Below are 22,791 nucleotides of genomic sequence, written 5' to 3'. Positions count from 1 at the left end.
CCCATCCAAGACTTTTATACATGATACTAAAATAAAGCACTTAGTACAGTGCCTGGCCTGGCTGGGCAGCTGAGTAGCCCAGCGGATAGCACAATGGGCTTGGAATCTTCATGAGTTCAAATCAGGCCTCAGTCAATAACTGTATGACAGGGGGCAAGTCACTTAATCCTATTTGCCTCAGTTCCTCATCTGTAAAATGAGCTGGAGAAGGAAATGGCAAACTACTCCAATATCTTTGCCAAGAAAACTCTGTAGACAGGACCAAGTCAACAACTGCCTGGCACATGATAGGTTTTTTTTTTGTTTTTAAGGTTTACAATAGGCTTTAATGACATTATCTAATTTATACCAACAAAACCCTTGGGTATCACAGATACTTGAGATGGATACAATATGTGCACAGATGTTATTATTTCTGTTTTATAGATGGGGAAACTGAGACTAAGAGAAGTTAAGTGACTTACCTAGAGTCATACAGTTATTAGATATTTGAGGTAGGATTTAAACACCAGGTCTTCTTGATTCCAGGTCCAATACTGATCCACTCTGCCAGTGATATCAAACTCAAATAGAAAATGGGTATATAAGGATCTCTATGATTGCCTATTGACTTAGAAAACTACATATTAGCATTATCTATGTTCTACTGTTTTTGAGTGTATTTTGTTAAATATTTCCCAATTACATTTAAATCTGGTTCTGACCTCACTGGGGAGTATTTCAGACTGTATGACCGTCATTGTTTAGAATTTTATTTTCCAAATTACATGTAAAAGCAAATTTTGACATCAATTTTTAAAAACTTTGTGTTTGGGGGCAGCTAGGTGGCACAGTGGATAAAGCACTGGCCCTGGAGTCAGGAGTACCTGAGTTCAAATCCGGCCTCAGACACTTGACACTTACTAGCTTTACCCCCAATTGCCTCACACACACAAAAAAACCCCAACAAACTTTGTGTTCCAACTTCTCTTCCTCCCTCCCTTCCCACCCCCTACAAATGATAGGTTCTTAATAAATGCTTATTGACTGACTGATTAGAGGATGTTCATGAATATTACTGATAGCCTCTTTATCAAGAAAAAATAATTTAGGTTTAGTACAGACTATTTAAGGCCAAGTAATGTGTAAAAATTTCCATTCAAAGTGGTTAAAATTTATGAACAAAAACCCCATTTTGATGCTTTAAAGGGGGAAATTTTCTTTTTCTTTCTTTCTTTCGTTTTTTTTGGGGGGGGGGCGGGGCAATGAGGGTAAAGTGACTTGTCCAGGGTCACACAGCTAGTAAGTGTCAAGAGTCTGAGTCCACATTTGAACTCAGGTCTTCCTGAATCCAGGGCCAGTGCTTTATCCAATGTGCCACCTGGCTGCCCCAAAAGGGGGAAATTTCTATCTGGAAAACCTAGCTAAGAAAAAACAACATAAAAATCATACAAAGAAGAAAACAAAAAAGTCAGAAGGAGACAAACTGGGCAGTTTTGTTACTATTGTGTTAATTTTAATATACTGCATACTGATCTTTTTTGTTCTTTGTATGTTAGGATATTTGTGTTTGTTGATTATTCATATGAAAACTTTTTTGAAAGTTAGCTATGAACATAGGTTAGCTAAGGTGCAGTTAGTATCCTGGGGGAGGTTGGAGGGAGGGGAGAGGTGGTGTGCAAAGGAACTCTAGCAGAAAGAGTCCTGGGAGTAGTCACAGAACCTGGATTTCCCTTTTGGTGCTGCTACTTAAAATTGGGCCGGTTGTATTCCCTTAAGAACAATATACACCATGTTTATTTGAAAGGGTCAGAATTGTATAATTCAAAACTGCAAAAATTGCAAAAAAAACCCCAACCCCAAACCCACAATCACATCACATGTCTATGGTGCCGACATAGGCATCTGTCCCAAATAAATTACTTTCTGAACACAGCGTGGCTGAGAATTTTAATTAAGACAAAATTGAAATAGAAAAGAACAAGGGCTTCCATTCATGTTTTGTGAGGGATGAATCAATCTGTGACATGTCTTGTTTTAAAGTTAGTGCTTTTAAACTACTGGTGTCAGTGGTGGTGGTTTTGCTGTTGTTGTTCCTGTGGGGTTTGGGGTTTTTTTTTGGTTAGGGGGGTGGGAGGAGCAGAAAAAGCTTTTTTTTAAGACACCGAATGCAGCCTTTTATATTTTGTGTGTCAAGTTTTTGTTACCCTGGAATCTACCTCTTTTACAATGACATCTTAGCCTTGGGCCTGGTGCTGTTCAGTCATGCATAAAGAAACACTTGCTTATAAATGCAGACCAAACTGAGCCATCTTATAATTTAGAGACCTACATATTAGAAGGGGAGTTGGAAATTGTTTATAAAACAGAGGAGAGAGGCTTTTTGGACAATTTAGAAGCATAGCAAAATTAGCTCCCTGCACAACCTATGCTGCCTGATGGGGCAAGTCCTTTACCTTCTCAGTGACCTAGGTAACTCCCCCCCCCCCTTTTTTTTTTGTGGGGCAATGAGGGTTAAGTGACTTGCCCAGGGTCACTCAAGTGTCTGAGGCCAGATTTGAACTCAGGCACTTCTGAATCCAGGGCCGGTGCTTTATCCACTACGCCACCCAGCTGCCCCTGGTAACTTTTACAACTCCACCAACAATGCAATAGTGTTCCAATTTTTCCACAGCTTTTCCAACACTTATTATTTTCCTTTTTTGTCATATTAGTCAATCTGATGGATGTGAGGTGGTACTTCAGAGTTGTTTTAATTTGCATTTCTCTAATCAGTAGTGATTTAGAGCATTTTTTCATATGGCAGTAGATAGCTTTGATTTCTTCATCTGAAAACTGCCTGTTCATATCATTTAATCATTTATTTTCTTTTTTCTTTCTTTCTTTCTTTTTTTTTTTTTTGCGGGGCAATGAGGGTTAAGTGACTTGCCCAGGGTCACACAGCTAGTAAGTGTCAAGTGTCTGAGGTCAGATCTGAACTCAGGTTCTCCTGAATCCAGAGCCAGTGCTTTATCCACTGTGCCACCTAGCTGCCCCCCTAATAATTTCTTAATTGGGGAATGATTTGCATTCTTATAAATTTGATTTAATTCCCTATATATTTTAGAAATGAGGTCTTTATCAGAAACACTGGCTATAAAAACTGTTTCCCAGCTTTCTGCTTCCCTTCTAATTTTGGCTGCATTGCTTCTGTTTGTAACAAAACCTTTTTAATTTAATATAATCAAAATCATCCATTTTGCATTTCATAATATCCACTATCTCTTGTTTTGTCATAAATTGTTCTCTTCTCCATAGATCTGTGAGGTAAACTATTCCTTCCTCTCCTAATTTACCTATGGTATCAACTTTTATGTCTAAATCATGTTATGTAACTTTCTAAGACTATAAATTGCAGAGAAGGTACTGCATTGATAGAGGGAGTTTCCTCACCAGGATCTCCCAGTACCAAAGAAATCACAGGTGTGGGTGATATGTAAATATAGATACGCATATGCATATGCATATGTATGTGCGTATATGTGTAAACATATACATATATACACACATATGCATATGTATGTGTATAGTAGATTAGTTGTATCTGACTCCTTGTGACCCCATTAGAGTTTTTCTTGGCAAAGATACTATAGTGATTTGCCATTTCTTTCTCCACCTCATTTTACAGAGAAGGAACTAAGGCAAACAGGGTTAAGTGACTTGTACAGGGTCACACAGCTAGTAAATGTCTGGGGCCAGATTTTAACTCAGGTCTTCCTGACCCCAGGCCTGGTGCTCTATCCACTGTGCTAACTACCTGCCCCATAGGTATATTTACAGGTGTGCATATATATACATGTGAATATATATATATATATATATATATATATATATATATATATATATATATTTGTGAATGTGTGGATAATCTGTGTGCAATGCATACATATTTATTTCTAATTTCAAGATAGATTTTGGTCATTGGAGATTTAATGAGACAAAATACACAAAAACTGGAATGACTCATTTCCAGGATGACCTAATGGATTATAAGATTTAGACCTGGCAAAGATCTTATAGACCACTAGTCCAACCCCTTCCTTTCAGAAATGAGGAAACCAAGATGGGGGTTTAGGTGACTCATCCAAGATTATACAGTTAAAGATCAGGGCAGAAGTTTCAAGTCAGGCACTATGTATGACCCTTCCCAGACAGCAGGGACATCACTGACTACCCCCTCCAGAGTCTAGCAGGAGTTTAGTTTTCTTGCAGGGCTAATCCAATTTCTGTTCAGTAGGAGGGGGTTATGTTATGATCTGATGGGGAAGAACAGAGAAGTGGTTCTATGCTACTAGGAGCCTGGAGGGGCAGGCACACTTACCATCTGGTGCAGGGGCCTGGCCAGCTTCACCTCCGATCTCCTTCCCAGCTGACTCAGCACCATCAGCACCGAGGGGCTCTTGAGCATTGCTTTCTCAAACACCAGGGATACCACTGACTTCTCCCTCCAAAGGCAGAAGAGGAGAAGGTGGGTAAAACTGGGGTCCATCTGGATCAGGAGTTCTTTTCTTTTTTCTTTTTTTTTGGTGAGGCAATTGGGGTTAAGTGACTTGCCCAGGGTCACACAGCTAGCAAGTGTTAAGTGTCTGAGGCCAAATTTGAATTCAGGTCCTCCTGAATCCAGGACTGGTGCTCTATCCACTGCGCCACCTAGCTGCTCCTGGATCAGGAGTTCTTAACCTGAAATCCATGGAGTCTTTCCATAGAGAGGTTTTGAGGGGAGGGGTCTGGGAAATTAAAAAAAATTTTTGATAACTACTTCAACATAGGTTTCCTTTATAATCCTATATATTTAATTTTATGCATTTAAAAACAATATTCTGAGGAAGTCTCCATAGACTCCATAGACTTGGTCCATGGCCAAAAGGGTTCATGACACAAAAAAAGGTTAAGAACCCTGTCTCTAGAGGTTCCAGATTAAGAGGGATTTGGGGGGCAGCTAGGTGGCACAGTGGATAGAGCACTGGCCCTGGATTCAGGAGGACCTGAGTTCAAATTTGACCTCAGACACTTAACACTTACTGGCTGTGTGACCCTGGGGAAGTCACTTAACCCCAATTGCCTCACCCCAAAAATAAATAAATAAATAAGAGAAGGATTTGGGGGGGGGAAGAGGGATTTGGGACTGGATGCCCAAAAGCTATGTTGGGAATATGTGGTATATGGACTGACCCATGGCTGGGGCTAGATTAATTTGATCCTGCCTTTCAAAAGGCCCCAAGAACCCTTTCCCTCCTCATATGCTCACTCTGGAAAGAAGGCCTTAGGAATTATTCTACCTATTTTATAGATAGGAAAAGCAAGGGTCTAACTACCCAGGGTAGGCAGCCTGAAGTTCAATTTTTAGAAGCTATACAATCAGAGGTGCACTGGAGCCTGCTCTTAGTAGAAAGTCAACTATTTAATTTTCAGGGTAAGCATTTACACCTTGGAAAGTGCAAGGATACAAATCAGGACTTGATTTATTATTTTGCTCACTGTTGACTCTAGATTTAAGAAAAGATGGAGAAAACATTAATAATGCAGATTCAACTTTAAAGTGAGTCATACACACACACACACACACACACACATATATACACACACGCATACACACACCCATATAAATATATTTGGAGGGTAGGGGTAGTGGTGAGAAAATATTAAACATTTACCCCTGAACAGTCCAGCTCCCCTACCCAATACATAAATGTTTCCCTTATACATACACATACAGCATTTCTAGACAAGTACTAGTCATACAGCCTCCACTTGAATACCTTCACTCAAAAGGGCAGCCTATTCTATTTTAGGATAGTTCTAATTAGAAACTTTTAATTACATGGAATTGACATTTGTGTCTCTGTAACTTTCATACCTCAATCCTATATAGCTTGTCTTCCCCCTTTTCTCCTATGGAGAAAAAGTCTACTTACTCTTTTCCAGGGACTGAAGACCATAGAAGATTTCTTCTCTGATAGAATCCTGAGCTCGCTAAGCACCCCTCCCCTACGTTCCATACAGCAAGACTACATACACTAGCAGACCCAAGGACACAACACAGGTTTATATCAAAACCCATTCCTACACTCCTGTCTTCCCCCTCCCTCTTTCCCAGTGCCAAGGAGACCCTGGCTCCAGGCTGCAAAAGTTTGCTTGGGCTTCCACAACCAGCTTGGCCACAGCTCTTCAGAAGCAAAAGCTTTCAAGGGACTGCAACCCAGAAACACCAGTGCTGCAAAGCTCTGAAATGCTGGTGCTGGGTCAGAAAACAGAGAGACAGAGGGAGTAGGAGAGGTCACCACAAAAGGATACCCTATATATGGGGGATTGTGTAGCACTCCCCCAAGCCCAGGGTGAAGAGCACAGCACCTAACTGGAGCCATTTCTGACCATCCAAAAGTCATTTGAGTCAGAGACCTAGCACAGTGAACTGTGAATTGTCCAGAGTGGGAGGATGCTGAGACACTTTGAGAGCCAGCCCCCAAAGAAATCACAAGTAGACAGGAGGGGGTCAGATAGTGAATAATAAGAAAAGTAAGGCGGGGAGGGGAAGGCTGAAAGTACTCAAGATTTCAGGAAGAAGAAAACTCAAAGACCTTGAACATAAGAAGAAAAATAGTAACAATAGAAGGAAATAGTGAATCTAGTAAACAAGTTCAAGCATCTATGATTAAATACTGCAAAATAAAGGAAAATGATCTAATACTTGATGTGACAGAACTTAGCCTATGTGATCCTCAGACACAGTGGAATTTGAAGAGAGCAGAGAACTTTAACACACCGTTCCTGAGTGGTTTAAAAGAGAAATCAGAATCATGAGGGCAGAATTGCTTATCACATGTTGCTTATTATGGAATTTTTTTAATGGATAAGCAAAAATAATGAGTAGAATAGAAAAACTGGACTCTGCAATGGCAAGTTTCTCCAAAGAAACAAAAGACAGAGCAATAAACTGGGAATGCAAATACACAGAAGCGAAGGACAGCTTAGAAGAGAAGCAAGAAGGAATAGCACTAAAAGAAAATGTGCTCACTATGCAAGCAAATCATATTGTTCTTAAAGACAGGATGCATAGAGACAACATCACAGTCTCCCAGAAGAATCATGTGTCCCAGAAGACCATGATAGGACAAAAAACTTTAACACCATGATGAAGGAAAAAATAAAAGAGAACTACCCAGAACTTCTAAATATAGAGAATGAAATTCTTTTTTTTTTTTTTTTGGGTGAGGCATTTGGGGTTAAGTGACTTGCCCAGAGTCACACAGCTAGTAAGTATCAAGGGTCTGAGGCCGGATTTGAACTCAGGTCCTCCTGAATCCAAGGCCGGTGCTATATCCACTGTGCCACCTAGCTGCCCGCCCCCCCCAATGAAATTCTAATTGAAAGAATTTACATATTACCTCCAGAAAAAAACAAAACCAAGGGTGTAATAATTTTTTCCATCCCCTCAGTTGTGTATGTCTTTTTAGAAATGTGTTTCTTATAAACAACAGACTATAGGGTTTTGTTTTCTTATCCAATCTATGCATCAAGTAAATAAAAAAAAATAATCAGGAGTTGTAATCATCCTATCAGACAAAGAAAAAACAATCAAATACTAAAAACACCACAAAGTATAGGCATATACTTTTTTTTTTTTTTTTTGCGGGGCAATGGGGGTTAAGTGACTTGCCCAGGGTCACACAGCTAGTAAGTGTCAAGTGTCTGAGGCCGAATTTGAACTCAGGTACTCCTGAATCCAGGGCCGGTGCTTTATCCACTGCGCCACCTAGCCTCCCCTCATATACTTTTTTAATATCACAAAAAGCATCTATCTAAAATCAAAAGAAAACTTCTCATGCAATGGGGGATAAACTAAAAACTCTTCCAATAAATATGGGAGTAAAGTCAGGATATCCACTCTCCCTACTATTATTTGATATAGTTCTATAAATGCTAGCAATCACATTTCCAAGAAGAAAAAGAAATAAAAGGAATAAAGATAGGTAAAGAGGAGATGAAACTATCTCTGTTTGCTGATCATATGATGGCTATTTGGAAAACCCCAGGGAATGAGCAAAGATGCTGAGACAATAGCTTCAGCAAAGTTGCGGGTTACTAAGTAACTCCTCAAAAATCAACAGCATTTCTCTATAATAATAACAAAACACAAGAAACAGCTGTAAAAAATGATTTGTGTAATGAATAGAGAGAAGCACCACCTTCACTGCCTCTTTACATATGTTTTATTCATTGTGTTTAATTGTTAGTTCATAGGATCATAGATTTAGGGTTAGAAGGAACCTCAGAAACTACTGAGTCCACACCACCCCCATCCCCCATTATACAGTTGAGAAAACTGGGGCACAGAGATGTTGGTGATTTGTCTGGTCACACCTAGCATTTACACATAGCACTGACATATAGCTAGTAAGTACCTGAGGAGGAATTTGAACCCAGGTCTTCCTGACTCTTGCTTTTACCTGAATCTAATTGCTCCCTGAAGGCTCAGCCTAAGCTCACTTTACCTTCTCCCTCACTACAATGAGGTCTTCCTTTCCAGAACTCACAAGGTGCTGGTTTAGTATCAGATATCTTGAGCTCTTATCACATGTTGCTTATTATAGAATTTTTTTTAATGGATAAGCAAAAGCCTCCTGAAGACTAGGGACCATGGTCAGTTTATCTATTTATCTCCCCATAGCCTTACACAATGCCTTGAAAAACAGTGGAGGATCTGTAGAGATTTAGGGTCATAGTGTCAGAGATTTATTGCTTTGCTGGACCTCAGAAGTCAGTCCAGGACAGCCATCCACTGGGCCAATGAATAAACAGGTACCTCTGACATGCATGCCCAAAAGTGGCAGCAAGAGGACTCAGGTCTTCTCATTCCAGTCTTCCCATGATACCATTTAAAAAAAATTACTATGTCCAAAGGGAGTAGAAGTATTGGGTTCTGGTCTTCCTTCTATCATTTACTGGTCATTTAACTTTGGGCAAGTCTTTAACCTCCTAGTGCCTTGTTCTTCTCATCTATAAAATGGCGCTAATCATTATGATTGCCTGACAGTCACTGTTTTTTTTTTGTTGTTTTTTTTTGGGGGGGGGCAATGGGGGTTAAGTGACTTGCCCAGGGTCACACAGCTAGTAAGTGTCAAGTGTCTAAGGCCGAATTTGAACTCAGGTCCTCCTGAATCCAGGGCCGGTGCTTTTTCCACTTCGCCACCTAGCTGCCCCCCAGTCACTGTTTTGAAGTCCCTTTCTGATCTAAAAAAGAGATATAGTGGGAAATGCAACATAATTGAAATCAAGAGGGTCTGGGTTTGAATTCTAAGTCTATTACTATTTTTGTGACCTGGAGAAGGTCACTTCACCTCTCTAGGTCTGTTTCCTCATCTATGAAATGGAGGGGTTGGTCAGAAAAAACAATCTGCACAATGACTACCATTGTGTAAAGGGAAAGAATTGAAATGAGACTGAGCCCTGGGTTACTGATTTTTGTTTTGTTTTGTTTTATTTTGAGTTCTTGCCACAAGAGAAGATTCCCTGGGTAAGTGAGATGAGGGGGGGATATATTTGGGGGGAAATAAACAAAAGACATTTTTTTCAAAGCTAAAGTAAAATAAAACCAGAGGTTCAAAGTCATTGATCTCTAAGGTCCCTGTCCAGCTACAAATCCTATGCGATGGTAGGTTCCTATTAAATGTGGCAGGGTGTTGGGGGCAACAGATCCACTTACTCTGAGTTTTACTGTTCTCCAGAAGTGCCTCCTCTCCTGAGTGTCTCCAGAACCAAACCCCTTCTTTCTCCGTTCCCCTTCCTTCCTTGGAAGAGCCAGGGAGAGGAAGCTGCTAGCCTGAATTCCTGACAGGAGACTGAAAGAATTACACAGGTCAGAAAGGTAGGCAGAGATCCTGAGGCCTAGTGGCAAAACCAGATTTCTTCACTCCTCCACCCCCAGAGCTCCCCAAACTGGCATGAAATTAGACACCAGGAATAGTTTCCAGTCTTAATGAATCACTGAAAAGAGAAGGGGTGGGGTGGGGTGGAGAGAGGATTTCAATCTACAAGACAGGGAAGGGGATGGGTAGGGTGAGGAAAAAAGATGGTACTGAGAGACAGAGAGAGTTGGGGGTGGAGGCAGGGGGTAAAGGGAAGGAAGGGCAAGATCCAAGGCTATTTGGATTATACTGAACTCTGCCCCACTTCCATGACACAATACAGTCACTGGAATGTCTCCTCCCATTTCCACCTAGCTGCTCTAACCAATGATACCTAAGTAGCCCTGTGCACCTCTGCTGTTCTGTCCAGTGGCTTCCTTCTGTAGAGTAGCCCGGTCTCTTCCTTTTCCTTCCTCTGGCAATTCCTGTGCCTCCCCTCCTTCAGATTGTTGTTTTTCAGATGTTCCAGTCGTGTCTGTCTCTTTGTGACCCCATTTGGGGTTTAATTGGCAAAGATACTGGAGGGGTTTGCCATTTCCTTCTCTAGCTCATTTTACAGATGAGGAAACTGAGGCAAAGAGGGTTAAATGACTTGCCCAGGGTCACACAGCTAGTAAGAGTCTGAGGCCAGACTTGAACTCAGTCTTTCTGAATCCAGGCCATGGGGGCTCTACCTACTTCTTCACCTAGCTGTGAGCCCATCAGAGTCACACTTGATCCAAGGTCTTCCTGAAACCATAGCCAATTTTCTATTTCCTACAGGTATTATTACTGAATCAAGTCAATACTGATCTTAATATCAGTGAACCCACAAGACAAAAGGAAATGGCAACTAAATGGAAGGATGGCTCCCCAGCTCTGTCCTTTATCAGGTGTCTAAAGGCAACAAGTCAGGAAATACCATTTTAATGGCCATCTTGTATTGTAGTGTACATAATGAGATTTTTTGTTTGTTTGTTTTTTGGTGGGGCAATGGGGGTTGAGTGACTTGCCCAGGGTTACACAGCTAGTAATTGTCAAGTGTCTGAGGCCGGATTTGAACTCAGATACTCCTGAATCCAGGGCCGGTGCTTATCCACTGCGCCACCTAGCCACCTAGCCACCCCCCCATGATGAGATTTTAAAATAGACTACCTTGAAGATAGTTACCACTTAAGTGGTAGCATCTGTTGCAAAGGCTAAGGAGACAGAGAAACTGTCCTTCAAATTATTTCCCCCCAATTTTGTTTTATTTCCAATTCTAAATTCTCCCTCCTCTCTCCTCTCTCCCCTAAAGAGAAGGCAAGAAAAACAAAGCTTCTCTGACCACTTCTTCTTAAGCCCCCCCCCCACCCTGAAGGGCTCTTCATCCATCTCATACCCCTAAATTGCGAATGTTCCCCAAGGCTATGTCCTTGACCTCCTCTCTTGTGTCTCTGTTTCTATCTCATCACCTCCTATTAACTTAATTATTATCTCTATGCAGATGACTCACAGATCTATATATCTAGTCCTAGTTACTCCTGTACTTCAGTCTCACATAACCAACTGCTTATTGTATATTTCAAACTATATGTCCCAGAGACATCTCAAACTTAACATGTCCAAAAGAGAACTCATTTACTTTCTTTTATTGAATCATAAAATATTTTATTATTTTCCAGTTACGTGTAAAGATAGTTTTCAACATTTGTTTTTATAAGATTTCTAGTTCCAAATTTTTCTCCCTCCCCCCTCCCCCCAGCAAGCAATCTGATATAGGTTATATATGTACAATCACATGAAATATATTTCTGCATTAGTCATGTGGTGAAAGAAGAATCAGAACAAAAGGGAAAAACCTCCAAAACCCCCCCAAAAGTAGAAACAGTATGGTTCAATTTGCATCCTGATTCTATAGTTCTTTTTTTTTTTTCTGGATGTGGAGACCATTTTCCATCATGAGTCCTTTGGAATTATCTTGGATCATTGTATTGCTGAGAAGAGCCAAGTCTATCGCAGTTGATCATCACACAATGTCACTGATACTGTGTCCAATGGAGAGTTCATTATCTTTCCCCTAAAACCCACTCCCCTTCCAAACTTCCTTATTTTTGTAAAAGTACCAAAATTCTTCCAATGTCCCAGATTCATAATCTCATTATTATTTTCAAGCTTCTCACTTCTTCTTCTTCTTTTGGGGGGGGAGTAGGGCAATGAGGGTTAAGTGACTTGCCCAGGGTCACACAGCTAGTAAGTGTCAAGGGTCTGAGGTCACATTTGAACTCAGGTCCTCCTGAATCCAGGGCCGGTGCTTTATCTACTTTGCCACTTAGCTGCCTCCAAGATTCTCACTTCTTATAGCCAATCAGTTGCTAAATCTTGTTTCTACTTCCACATCTTATCATAATTACTTCTCTTTATTCATTCAGCTGATATGTTAGTGCAAATCCTCATTATCTCTTGCCTAGCCTGTTACCTCCTAAAATAGCCTCCTAATTGGTCTCCCCCTTCCCCATATCCCTTCTCTCTTCAATCCTTCCTCCATCCAGAATGCAGAGACCTTACCTTTCTTTGAATCCACAGTGCCTGGAACACAGTGGACAGTTAATAAATGCCCACTGATTTGACACAGCTATCAAAGTGATTTTTCTAAAGTCCAGCTCTGACCATATCATTCCTCTTGCTCAAAAAATTGCATTGTTCACTGGCCCTGAATTTAGGAGGACCTGAGTTCACATTTAACCTCAGACACTTGACACTTAACTAGCTGTGTGACCCTGGGCAAGTCACTTAACCCTCATTGCCCCGCAAAAAAAAATCAAAACTCCATTGTTTCCTTATTGTCCTGAGCACAAAATACAGACTCCTCTATTTGGCTCCTTCACAAATGCGGTGCCAACATATCTTTCTAGGCTCATTATATATGACTTTCCTTCCCACACTTTATGATCTAGCCAAACTGGTCTTCTTTTTGTCCTTACACATCATCTCCCTTCTTTGTTTGCCTTCGGACTGGCCATCCCTATGTCTGAAATGCACTACTCTTCAGGAATTTAAAAACTCCCTACTATACTTACAGAATCCTTCTTCTTCAAGACCCAGCTTAAGTACAGTCTTCTATACAAGGCCTTTCATGATCTTCCCAAGAGCTAGTGCCTTCCGTCCCAAACTATCCTGTGTTTATTTTGTATTTATTTTATACATTACTTATATATGTAACTGGGTCAACTCACTGACAACACCACCACCACCTCACTTTGAGCCTTAATGGAAAAAGACAAAGACCAAAAGCCCAAGGAATTGCACTGCCTTCCAGGTCCAGCTTGTCCTGCTTCCTGCCTGGCCCCCACAGCCATCACTGAGGGGAGCACTCTTTGTAGAGAAGGGAATTGCCTAAGCTACAATTATCAGCATCAACTTCCAGTCAAGTGCTGCAGACAAGCTGGCAAGCCCAAGACCTCCTGGCTTAGCAGCAACCCTTCTCCCTCCTCCCTGACCTAATCTACTCCCAACCTGGCCCCCACAGCCTTCATCTAAGGGAACAAACCTTATAGAAAAGAACCCACCACCCAACTGCTGACCAACTGCCAGTGTTGGAGTAGGCAAGTGAGGTTGAGGAAGTAAACAGGATCTGTCAATTGTCTCAGTGTATCAGATTGCCAACTGGGCCCATGACACAAAAAAGGTTAAGAATATCTATGCTATCGGGGCGGCTAGGTGGCGCAGTGGATAAAGCACCAGCCCTGGATTCAGGAGTTCCTGAGTTCAAATCCGGCCTCAGACACTTAACCCTTACTAGCTGTGTGACCCTGGGCAAGTCATTTAACCCTGTTGCCCCGTTAAAAAAAAAAAAGAATATCTATACTATCTTATTTTATTTTTCAAGTTTTAGGTAGCATTTTATTTTTTTCAATCTTAATGGTATTTTATTTTTTCCAGCTATATGTAAAGATAGTTTTCAACATTAATTGTTTTTTTTGGGGGGGGCTGGGCAATGAGGGTTAAGTGACTTGCCCAGGGTCACACAAATAGTAAGAGTCAAGGGTCTGAGGCCAGATTTGAACTCAAGTCCTCCTGAATCCAGGGCCAGTGCTTTATCTACTGTGCCACCTAGCTGCCTCCTCAACATTAGTTTTTATAACATTTTGAGTTCCAAATTTTTCTCCCTCCCTTTCTTCCCTCCCCCCTTCTGGACATTTTAAAACTAGATCTCTCAAACTCAACAATTCCACAACAAAATTCATTCTCTTATTATCTGAAAGCTGTCTCTTCTTTCCCACTTCCCTATCATTGTCAAGAAGCATCATTATTGTTACTATGACACAGGCTTATAACCTCAGTGTTATTCTTTACTTATCATTCAAACTCACCCCAGATATTCAAATCTTGTGAGTCTCTACCTTCACAGTATTGTTTCTCTATGTCCGTTCTCTTTAGTCACACAGCTGTACCCTAAGTCAGGCCCTTATCACCTCTCGCCTGGACTGTGGAAGCAGCCTCCTATTTGGTCGCCTTCCCCCATGTCTCTTCCATCCTCTATTCCTGCAAAAGTGATTCTTCTAAGCCAGAACATCAGATCACATCATCCCTCTATTCAGTGAGACCTAGTGGCACTCTTGGGCATAAGATAAAGTCTGTTTGGCCATGTTGACTGCTCTTCATACATGAAACTCTATTTTCCATGTTGGTGTCTTTACACTGTTCTTCCTCCCCACTTCTGAATCTGTTTTCCTGATTTCCCCCAAGACTCAGCTCAAGTTCCCTTCCTCTGATCCAACCATTGTGGAGAGCAATTTGGAACTATGCCCAAAGGGCTATAAAATTGTATATACTCTTTGACCTGGCAATACCATTGCTAAGTTTATATCTCAAAGATATAAAAAAAGGGAAAAGGACCTATTTGTACAAAAATATTTATAGCAGCTTTTTGTGTGGTGGTTAAGAACTGGAAATCAAAGGGATGCCCATCTGGGGAATGACAAAACAAACTGTGGTATGATTGTAATGGAATATTATTGTGCTATAAGAAATGACAAGCAGGATGATTTCAGAAAAACCTGGAAAGACTTACATGAACTGATCAGCATAGTGAAGTGAACAGAACCAGGAGAATGCTGTACATAGTAACAACAATATTGTTCGATGAAGAATTATGAATGATTTCGCTGTTCTCAGCAATACAATGATCTAAACAGTCCCAAAGGACTAATCATGAGGCATACCATCAGTCTCCAGAGAAAGAACTGATATTGTTTGAATACAGACTGAAGCATGCTATTTTTTCACTTTTCATTTTTTTCCTTATATTTGGGTCTTCTTATACAAAATGACTATTATGGAAATGTTTTACATAGTTGTAAATGCATAGCCTATATCTTATTGCTAAGCATCTCAGGATGGGGGAAAGGGAGAAAGGGAAGGAAGGAAAGAATTTAGGACTCAAATCTTTAAGTAAAAATGTTTAAAAATGGGGGGAGGGGGGCAGCTAGGTGGTGCAGTGGATAAAGCACTGGCCTTGGATTCAGGGGCACCTGAGTTCAAATCCAGCCTCAGACACTTGACACTTAACTAGCTGTGTGACCCTGGGCAAGTCACTTAACCCTCATTGCCCTGCAAAAACAAACAAACAAAAAAATGGGGGGAGGGAAGAAAAAATTAAGTTCCTCTCCTACAGGAGGCCTTTCCCAATCCTTCCAATTGCTAGAGTCTTCCTCTCTGAGATTACTTTCCATCTACTCTGTATCTATATTGTAGGCACTTAGTTATTTATGTGTTATCTCTGCCTCATCAGAATGTGAAGTCCTTGAGGACAAACTGATTTTGCCTTTCTTTATATTATGCCCAGCATTTAGCATGGTTTCAGGCACATGGTGACTGCTTAATTAACAACTTTGAAGATGGAGGAGTGATAGGAAGCAGACTAGTGAATTCTCCTTCAAAAACTCCTCCAGACATGTCTAGAAAATGTACCAGACTGAATCCAGAAGGGGAAATCCAGGGAAGAATTGGAGTGAGTCATTTGTCCAGCCCGGCTCAGGATAGGGAGATAGGGATATCCAAGGACACAGGAAATCAGGTCCAGCCATGTGAGGAACACTCCAGCACCCCAGGAGAGGTGTACACAAGGGCATGAGGAGAGCCTAGACCCAAATGGTGCACCTACAGACCCATACTGGGGCACACTGATAGGAACAGGTATGAACTGGTGGCTTTGTTGTCCATTACCCTCTTCTGAGTCATAGACCCATGGCATAATGAAAAGGGGCCCTGCTTAGGGAAGTATCCTTCCGTGGTAGGGAGGCTGTGGGCTGTGTATAGATAAAGGAGGTTTAGAAGTCTGCAGCAGTGGTATGGCTCAGACCAGGGCCTCCTTCTAGCATCTAGCCCAGCCTGCAAAGGAATAACCAAGGCCAGAATTCCAGAGCCGGAGAAGCCTACAACTTTGCCACTGAACCGATACGGTTTTCTAGCTGGCTGATAGTGGCTGAATCTAGCATCAGTTTATTCATGCTTAGACCCAAACCCAAGTCAGTAATTTGCAGAGCTCAGACACATAATGGGGGTGGGGGTGAGATGGAACAGCAATTGGATTTTGTCCTGGATCAGATAACTTTGGGAGCATTGAAAGTCCTTAGCCTGTCCCTGAGATCCTGGAAGAACACTTAATACCCCAGCCCAGACCTTCCTACCAGAGGGGTGGCAGAGCCCAGCCCTAACATCAAGCCTGAATTCAAGAAGCAGGCTGGAAGAATGAGCAAACAAAAAAGAATCCCACTATAAAGAGCTACTATGGTGTCAGGGAAGCATAACACAACCACAGAAGAGGTAAATGACCCCAGATACAATTTAAGAGGAAAAAAAATCAGATTCCTGGAGGAGATAAAGAGTTTTTTTAAAAAGAGTTGAAAATGTTTTTGTTAATGGAATGAGAGTACTTAAGGGAAAAACAATAGAAAAGAAATGAGAGTTATAGAAGAAAGAATTGGAAAGAATTAACAGTTTGGCAGAAGAGATAAAAAACCTTGTTTAAGGAACAAACTCCCTGAACAGTTGCATGAACCAAATAAAAGCCAATGATTATTTCACAACAGCAAGAAATATTTAAACAATGTCAAAAGATTGAAAAAATGGAAGAAAATATAAGGTATCTCATAGCAAAAACTACTGCTTTGGAAAACTGATCAAGGAGAAAAAATGAAGAATTATTGGACTAGGGGGCAGCTAGGTGGCACAGTGGATAAAGCACTGGCCTTGGATTCAGTAGGACCTGGGTTCAAATTCAGCCTCAGACACTTGACACTTACAAGCTGTGTGACCTTGGGCAAGTCACTTAACCCTCACTGCCCCACCCGCCCCCAAAAGAATCATTGAACTATCTGAATGTCATTATCTAAAACAGAGCCTAGACATCCTATTTCTTTTTCTTTCTTTTTTTTTTTGGCAGGGCAATAATAATTTTAATAACTTTCTTCTTCTTCTTCTTCTTCTTCTTCTTCTTCTTCTTCTGTGGGGTATGCCCCACAAAAAAAAAGGGTTAAGTTATTTGCCCAGGGTCACACAGCCAGTTAAGTGTCAAGTGTCTGAGGCTGGATTTGAACTCAGGTCCTCCTGAATCCAAGGCCAGTACTTTATCCACCGTGCCACCTAGCTACCCCCAAGAATAACTTTCCTAGAAAAACTGAGTCTAATACTAAAGGGAACAAATGGATCTTTAATGAAATGGAGAATTTCTAAGTATTCTAGAGGGAAAAAACCAGAACCATGGAAAGACTTTGAAGTTCAGACATAGTAATGAAGAGAAATATTAGTAGGTAAACATAAATGAACAATGATAGACGACTAAATAAAGATGAATTGCCTATATTCAAATAAGAAGAGATGATACATGTGTCCCCTCTAATCCTTATAATCATTAGGGTTCATAAAAGAAGTCTAAGAAAAGGCCTGTGAATGTTTCTGTTAATGTCTTGATAATCTTAAGAAAAGAATGGAAAGAGGGACAGAAGAATACATGGGGTAGGGAGGAAGAGGAAAAGGGAAAAAAAAGGTTGGAGAAAATTATCTCACAGAATTAAGGTATACATGTAGGCTTTTATACAAGCAAGGAGGAGTGGGAAGGAATGGCTGACAGTTGAACCACACTTTTATCTGAACTGATCAAAAAAAGGAAAATATACAAATTCACAGATGGATACAGGTATACAGTTCATTCAACAGGGAAATAGGAGGGAAAGAGGACAGTGGGAAGAGGGAACACCAGAGGGTAGATCCAGGGAAGGATTAGTTCTGAGCACAGCAAACTCTAAGCATGTACACAAATATTTGGTGACAGAATGGGAATCTGAGGAGATGCCCATAAATCAGAGAATGGATGAACAAGTTATGGTATATGGATGTGATGGGTGATACTATTGTGCTGAACTCTTATTGACATAATGACCAAGCACAATTCCAGAGGTCTAATAACAAAACATGCCACCTACCTCCTGATGGAGAAGTGAAAGGCTCAATGCATAATGAGACAGCTTTTTTTTGGATATAGACAAGGAGGACTTTGTTTGGATTGACTATAAAGGTGTATAAACGATATCAGTCTGATGGCAGAAAGTGAAGAAGAATTAAGAAGCCTCTTTTTTTTTTTTTTTTTTTTTGGTGAGGTAGTTGGGGTTAAGTGACTTGCCCAGGGTCACACAGCTAGTAAGTGTTAAGTGTCCGAGACCGTATTTGAACTCAGGTACTCCTGAATCCAGGGCCGGTGCCTTATCCACTGCGCCATCTAGCTGCCCCTAAGAAGCCTCTTGATGAGGGTGTAAGAGGAGAGTGTAAAAGCTGGCTTGAAGCTTAACATAAAAAAAAAAAAAACCAAACACCAAAAAAACTAAGATCTTGGCAACAGGTCCCATCACTTCCTGGCAAATGGAGAAGAAATGGAAGTAGTGTCAGATTTTATATTCTGGGGCTAAAAGATGACTGTAGATGGTGACTATGGCCGTGAATTTATTTTTCAGGGCAATGAGGGTTAAATGACTTTCCCAGGGTCACACAGCTAGTAAGTGTCAAGTGTCTGAGTCCGGATTTGAACTCAGGTCCTCCTGAATCCAAGGCCCGTGCTTTATCTACTGCACCACCTACCTGCCCCATACGGCTGTGAAATTAAAGGATGCTTGGTTCTTGGAAGGAAAGAGATGATAAATCTGGCAGCATACTAAAAAGCAGAGACATCACCTTGCTAATAAAGGTCCATACAGTCAAAATTATGCTTTTTCCAGTAATAAAGTATTGCTATGATAGTTGGACTGTGAGGAAAGGTGAGTGCTGCAGAATCAATGCTTTAGAATTGTGGTACAGGAGAAGACTTTTGAGAGTCCATTGGACAGCAAGGAGATCAAATCAGTCAATACTGAAATTAATTCAGGCTGTTCAATGGAAGGTGAAACGCTGAAGCTGAAGCTTAAATATTTTGGCCACATAATAAGACAGGATTCATTGGAAAAGACCCCAATTTGGGGAAAGATTAAAGGCAAATGGAAAAGGCGACAGCAGAGGATGCAATGAATAGAAAGTATCATGGTAACAACGAACATGAACTTCATTCTTTGTATCACTATTTGAGCCCCTGACACAGAATAAGCACTTAATAAATGCTGGTTGCCTGACCAAGGAGATCAAAAGAGTCTAGAAACCTCCTCAGTTAGCCCCCATTAGATCTTCTTGCCAAGGGGACAGATTCAGCAAAGCAACATCAGTTTAAAATATGAACTTATTTGTACAATCTTATGGGGAAGGGCAGCTAGGTGGTGTAGTGTATAGAGCACTGGCCCTGGATTTAGGAGGACCTGAGTTCAAATCTGGCCTCAGACACTTAATAAGTGCAAGTCACTTAACACCAATTGCCTCACTAAAAAACAAATAATAATAATAAAAATATTATGGGGAAAGAAATTAAAAGAAAATATGAGCAAGCATCACCTCAGTTGTCTCAAAACAGGGAAAACAGTAACAGAAAAAAAGGTTTATAGAAGGTTTTGGCAAGGGTGCCAATTAGGCCAAAACATCCATAGAGCATTTTTTTTTTTTTTTAGTGAGGCAATTGGGGTCAAGTGACTTGCCCAGGGTCACACAGCTAGTAAGTGTTAAGTGTCTGAGGCCGGATCCGAACCCAGGTACTCCTGACTCCAGGGCCAGTGCTTTATCCACTGCGCCACCTAGCTGCCCCATCCATAGAGCATTTAATGATGAAACTGGAAGGACAAGGGGACCAAAAAAAAAATGGAAAAGATGCATTAACAATTTTATAACAAATTCCTTTCTCCACCAATAGCAGCAGAATCTTCACATTTGGACCCCTAACACCATAATCCCCAAGGTACTAAACAAAAGAATAGAAAATGGTGTTAAAGGAAAAGGCAGGAAAGTAATAAAGGTTGCACGTGCTGGAGGTGACAATTCTGATAATGCATAAAGGGATTAATGCCCAAGATATTTGAAAGGGGGAAGACATCAAACTCCTTTTTAAAAAAATCACATGATTGGGGGCAGCTAGGTGGCGCAGTGGATAGAGCACCGGCCCTGGAGTCAGGAGGACCTGAGTTCAAATACGGTCTCAGACACTTAACACTTACTAGCTGTGTGACCCTGGGCAAGTCACTTAACCCTAATTGCCTCACTTAAAAAAAAAAATCACATGATTGCTGGTATGATACACTATATAAATTATTTTAAAGATCTGAAAGAAAAAAATTACAGACCTTATTATTGAAAAAAGGTGATAAAAATATGTGCCTAATTTTCCAGGCCTGTAAAACCTTTATAAGAAAAATCTATATATGTACCAAGTATGTTGTTGAAGACAGGAATCAGCAGGGATTTGAAAACGATATTTTGTAGAAAACATTTTTGCAGTCATACAAATGACTGAACTGCAAAGGATAATATAAGATCCCACTATATTTACTGTTGATGATAAAGTACTAAATCTAGTACAGGAAAATCCTGCCTTCGAAGCTTTCTTCCAGCAAGATGTCTCCTGCACATATTTTGAAATCACACAAAATTCTCAGGAAGATGTAACCAGGATCAATGACCTTCTCATTATTCATATCAAACATTTAGATTGTTTTTGGGAAATGGTTCCGGGCTCTTAATGATACCAAGTTTCTTCCTGAAGCAGTGACACCCCCCTTTTTCTGTAATTTGTTTTCTAACGTAAGCATCACCCAATAAATGCGTATATTCATATAAATAATAGAACAGAAAAGAAGGATTATACAGGAGACCACAAATCTATCATACAGCTGCTTTTCTTTTTTTAAGTAAGTTCGACATAGAACTTTCAAAGCTGGCCTACTTGGCTGTGATTCCTTCTGTGCTGGTGTCCATCTTTCCAATATTAGTATGCTTCAGGTAGTGCTGTCTGGATGTGAGTCATGAAAATAACACTCTTAAGTTTCAGGTGACTCAGAGGACAGTGGAAGGATGTGTGGTGGGCATGAACAGGCTTCATTACCAATGAAGAATTGTGTAAGAGAAAAATAATAAGTACAGAAGCAGAGTTGTGATAAGAAAAGGAGGTTGGTTGGTCATGGAGTAAAAGCAAGAGATACGGTAGCTAGGTACTGGAGTGGATAAAGCACCAGTCCTGGATTCAGGAGGACCCGAGTTCAAATCCAGCCTCAGCCACTTGACATTTACTAGTTGTGTGACCCTGGGCAAGTCACTCAACCCCAATTGCCTCACCAAAAAAAAAAAAAAAGTAAAACAGGTATTCTGTCTGCTGACCTTCATCAAGAACAGGTTGTACCAGAATACAGTTATCCCTTCGGCATGGCAAAAATCTGAGTAAAATTTTTTGGCCCTCCCTTCATTCCAGGAGTCAGGAAGACACGAGTTCAAATTTGGTCTCAGACACTTACTAGCTGTCTGACCCTGGGCAAGTCACCTAACTCTCTTTGCCTCAGTTTTCTCATCTGTAAAATGAACTGGAATAAGAAAATGTCAAACCTCTCAAATATCTTTGCCAAGAAAACTCCAAATGGGGTCATGAAGAGTTGCACACAACTTAAAAACAACAGAACAACAACTTCAACAGAAGTCAAAGTCAGCAGGGCAACATGGTACCCAAAAAACTTAATGGGATCTTGGGCCAAATTAAGAAGGGGCAGTTTCCAGGAAGAGAGAGGTCCCCTAGTCCTAATATACTCTACCCTCTTCAACCCTCACCTGAAGTATTTACAATATGAGCACAGTGTTAAGAAGGACACTGATAAGCTAGAAAGTATACTGAGGTGGGTAAACCAGGATGGTGAAGGGCCTTGAATCTATGACATAGAATAATCAAAGATTTGGAGATAAATAGCCTAAAGAAAAGAAGACTTGTGGGGGACATGATAACTGTCTTCGAGGGTCATCATGGGGAAAAGGGCCCAGAGGGAAGAACCAGGAGCCAGGGGTGGATGGTGCAGAGAGGGAAACTGAGGCTTGATGTCAGGAGGAAATTCCTAACAGTGAGAGCTGTTCAAAAGTGGGCGGAGCTGCCTGGAGAAGGGACAATAGTTTCCCGTGCTTTGAGGTATTCAAGGAGAGGCTGGATGACCACTTGTCAGGCATGGGATGGAGAGGATTCCCTTTCTATATGGATTTCACTAGATGGCCCCTGAGGCCCCTTCCAACTCTCCAATTTTGTGATTCTGTGAATTTCAACTGTAGCTTTAGATCTCAAGATGCTTCTCCACTGGAAAGTCATCTTTGCCTTCATTAACAGATAAGCAACAATTCTGAAGCAAAGGAAAAGGTTTAGAAACCAAAACGCTGGACTTAGTTTAAAAAGTGAAAAAAAAAAATATATATATATATATATTTTTTTTTTGGTGGGGCAATGAGGGTTAAGTGACTTGCCATGGGTTACAGA

At 40.8% G+C, this 22,791-nt stretch overlaps 1 protein-coding gene across 10 annotated transcripts in view; it reads right to left on the bottom strand.

The window, feature by feature from the left end:
• The window catches only part of KYAT1 (kynurenine aminotransferase 1), a 53,935-nt gene that overhangs the window by 17,840 nt on the left and 13,304 nt on the right, over positions 1-22,791 (bottom strand). For 4 of the 10 annotated variants that reach the window (XM_043987220.1, XM_043987217.1, XM_043987222.1 and 1 more), the window contains one exon: positions 4,340-4,463. The exons of 2 other annotated variants lie outside the window; for them this stretch is intronic. In XM_043987220.1, the coding sequence (XP_043843155.1) occupies positions 4,340-4,426 (87 nt within the window). In that variant the 5' untranslated portion in view covers positions 4,427-4,463. Of the gene's footprint in view, positions 1-4,339; positions 4,467-9,721; positions 9,858-22,791 lie in introns of all 10 variants that reach the window. 4 more of the 10 variants (XM_043987216.1, XM_043987218.1, XM_043987219.1 and 1 more) reach the window with 3 other exon arrangements.

This window comes from Dromiciops gliroides, chromosome 2 (genome assembly GCF_019393635.1).
Source record: "Dromiciops gliroides isolate mDroGli1 chromosome 2, mDroGli1.pri, whole genome shotgun sequence".
Lineage (NCBI taxonomy): Eukaryota > Metazoa > Chordata > Mammalia > Microbiotheria > Microbiotheriidae > Dromiciops > Dromiciops gliroides.
This window is presented reverse-complemented; position numbering and strand designations above follow the sequence as displayed.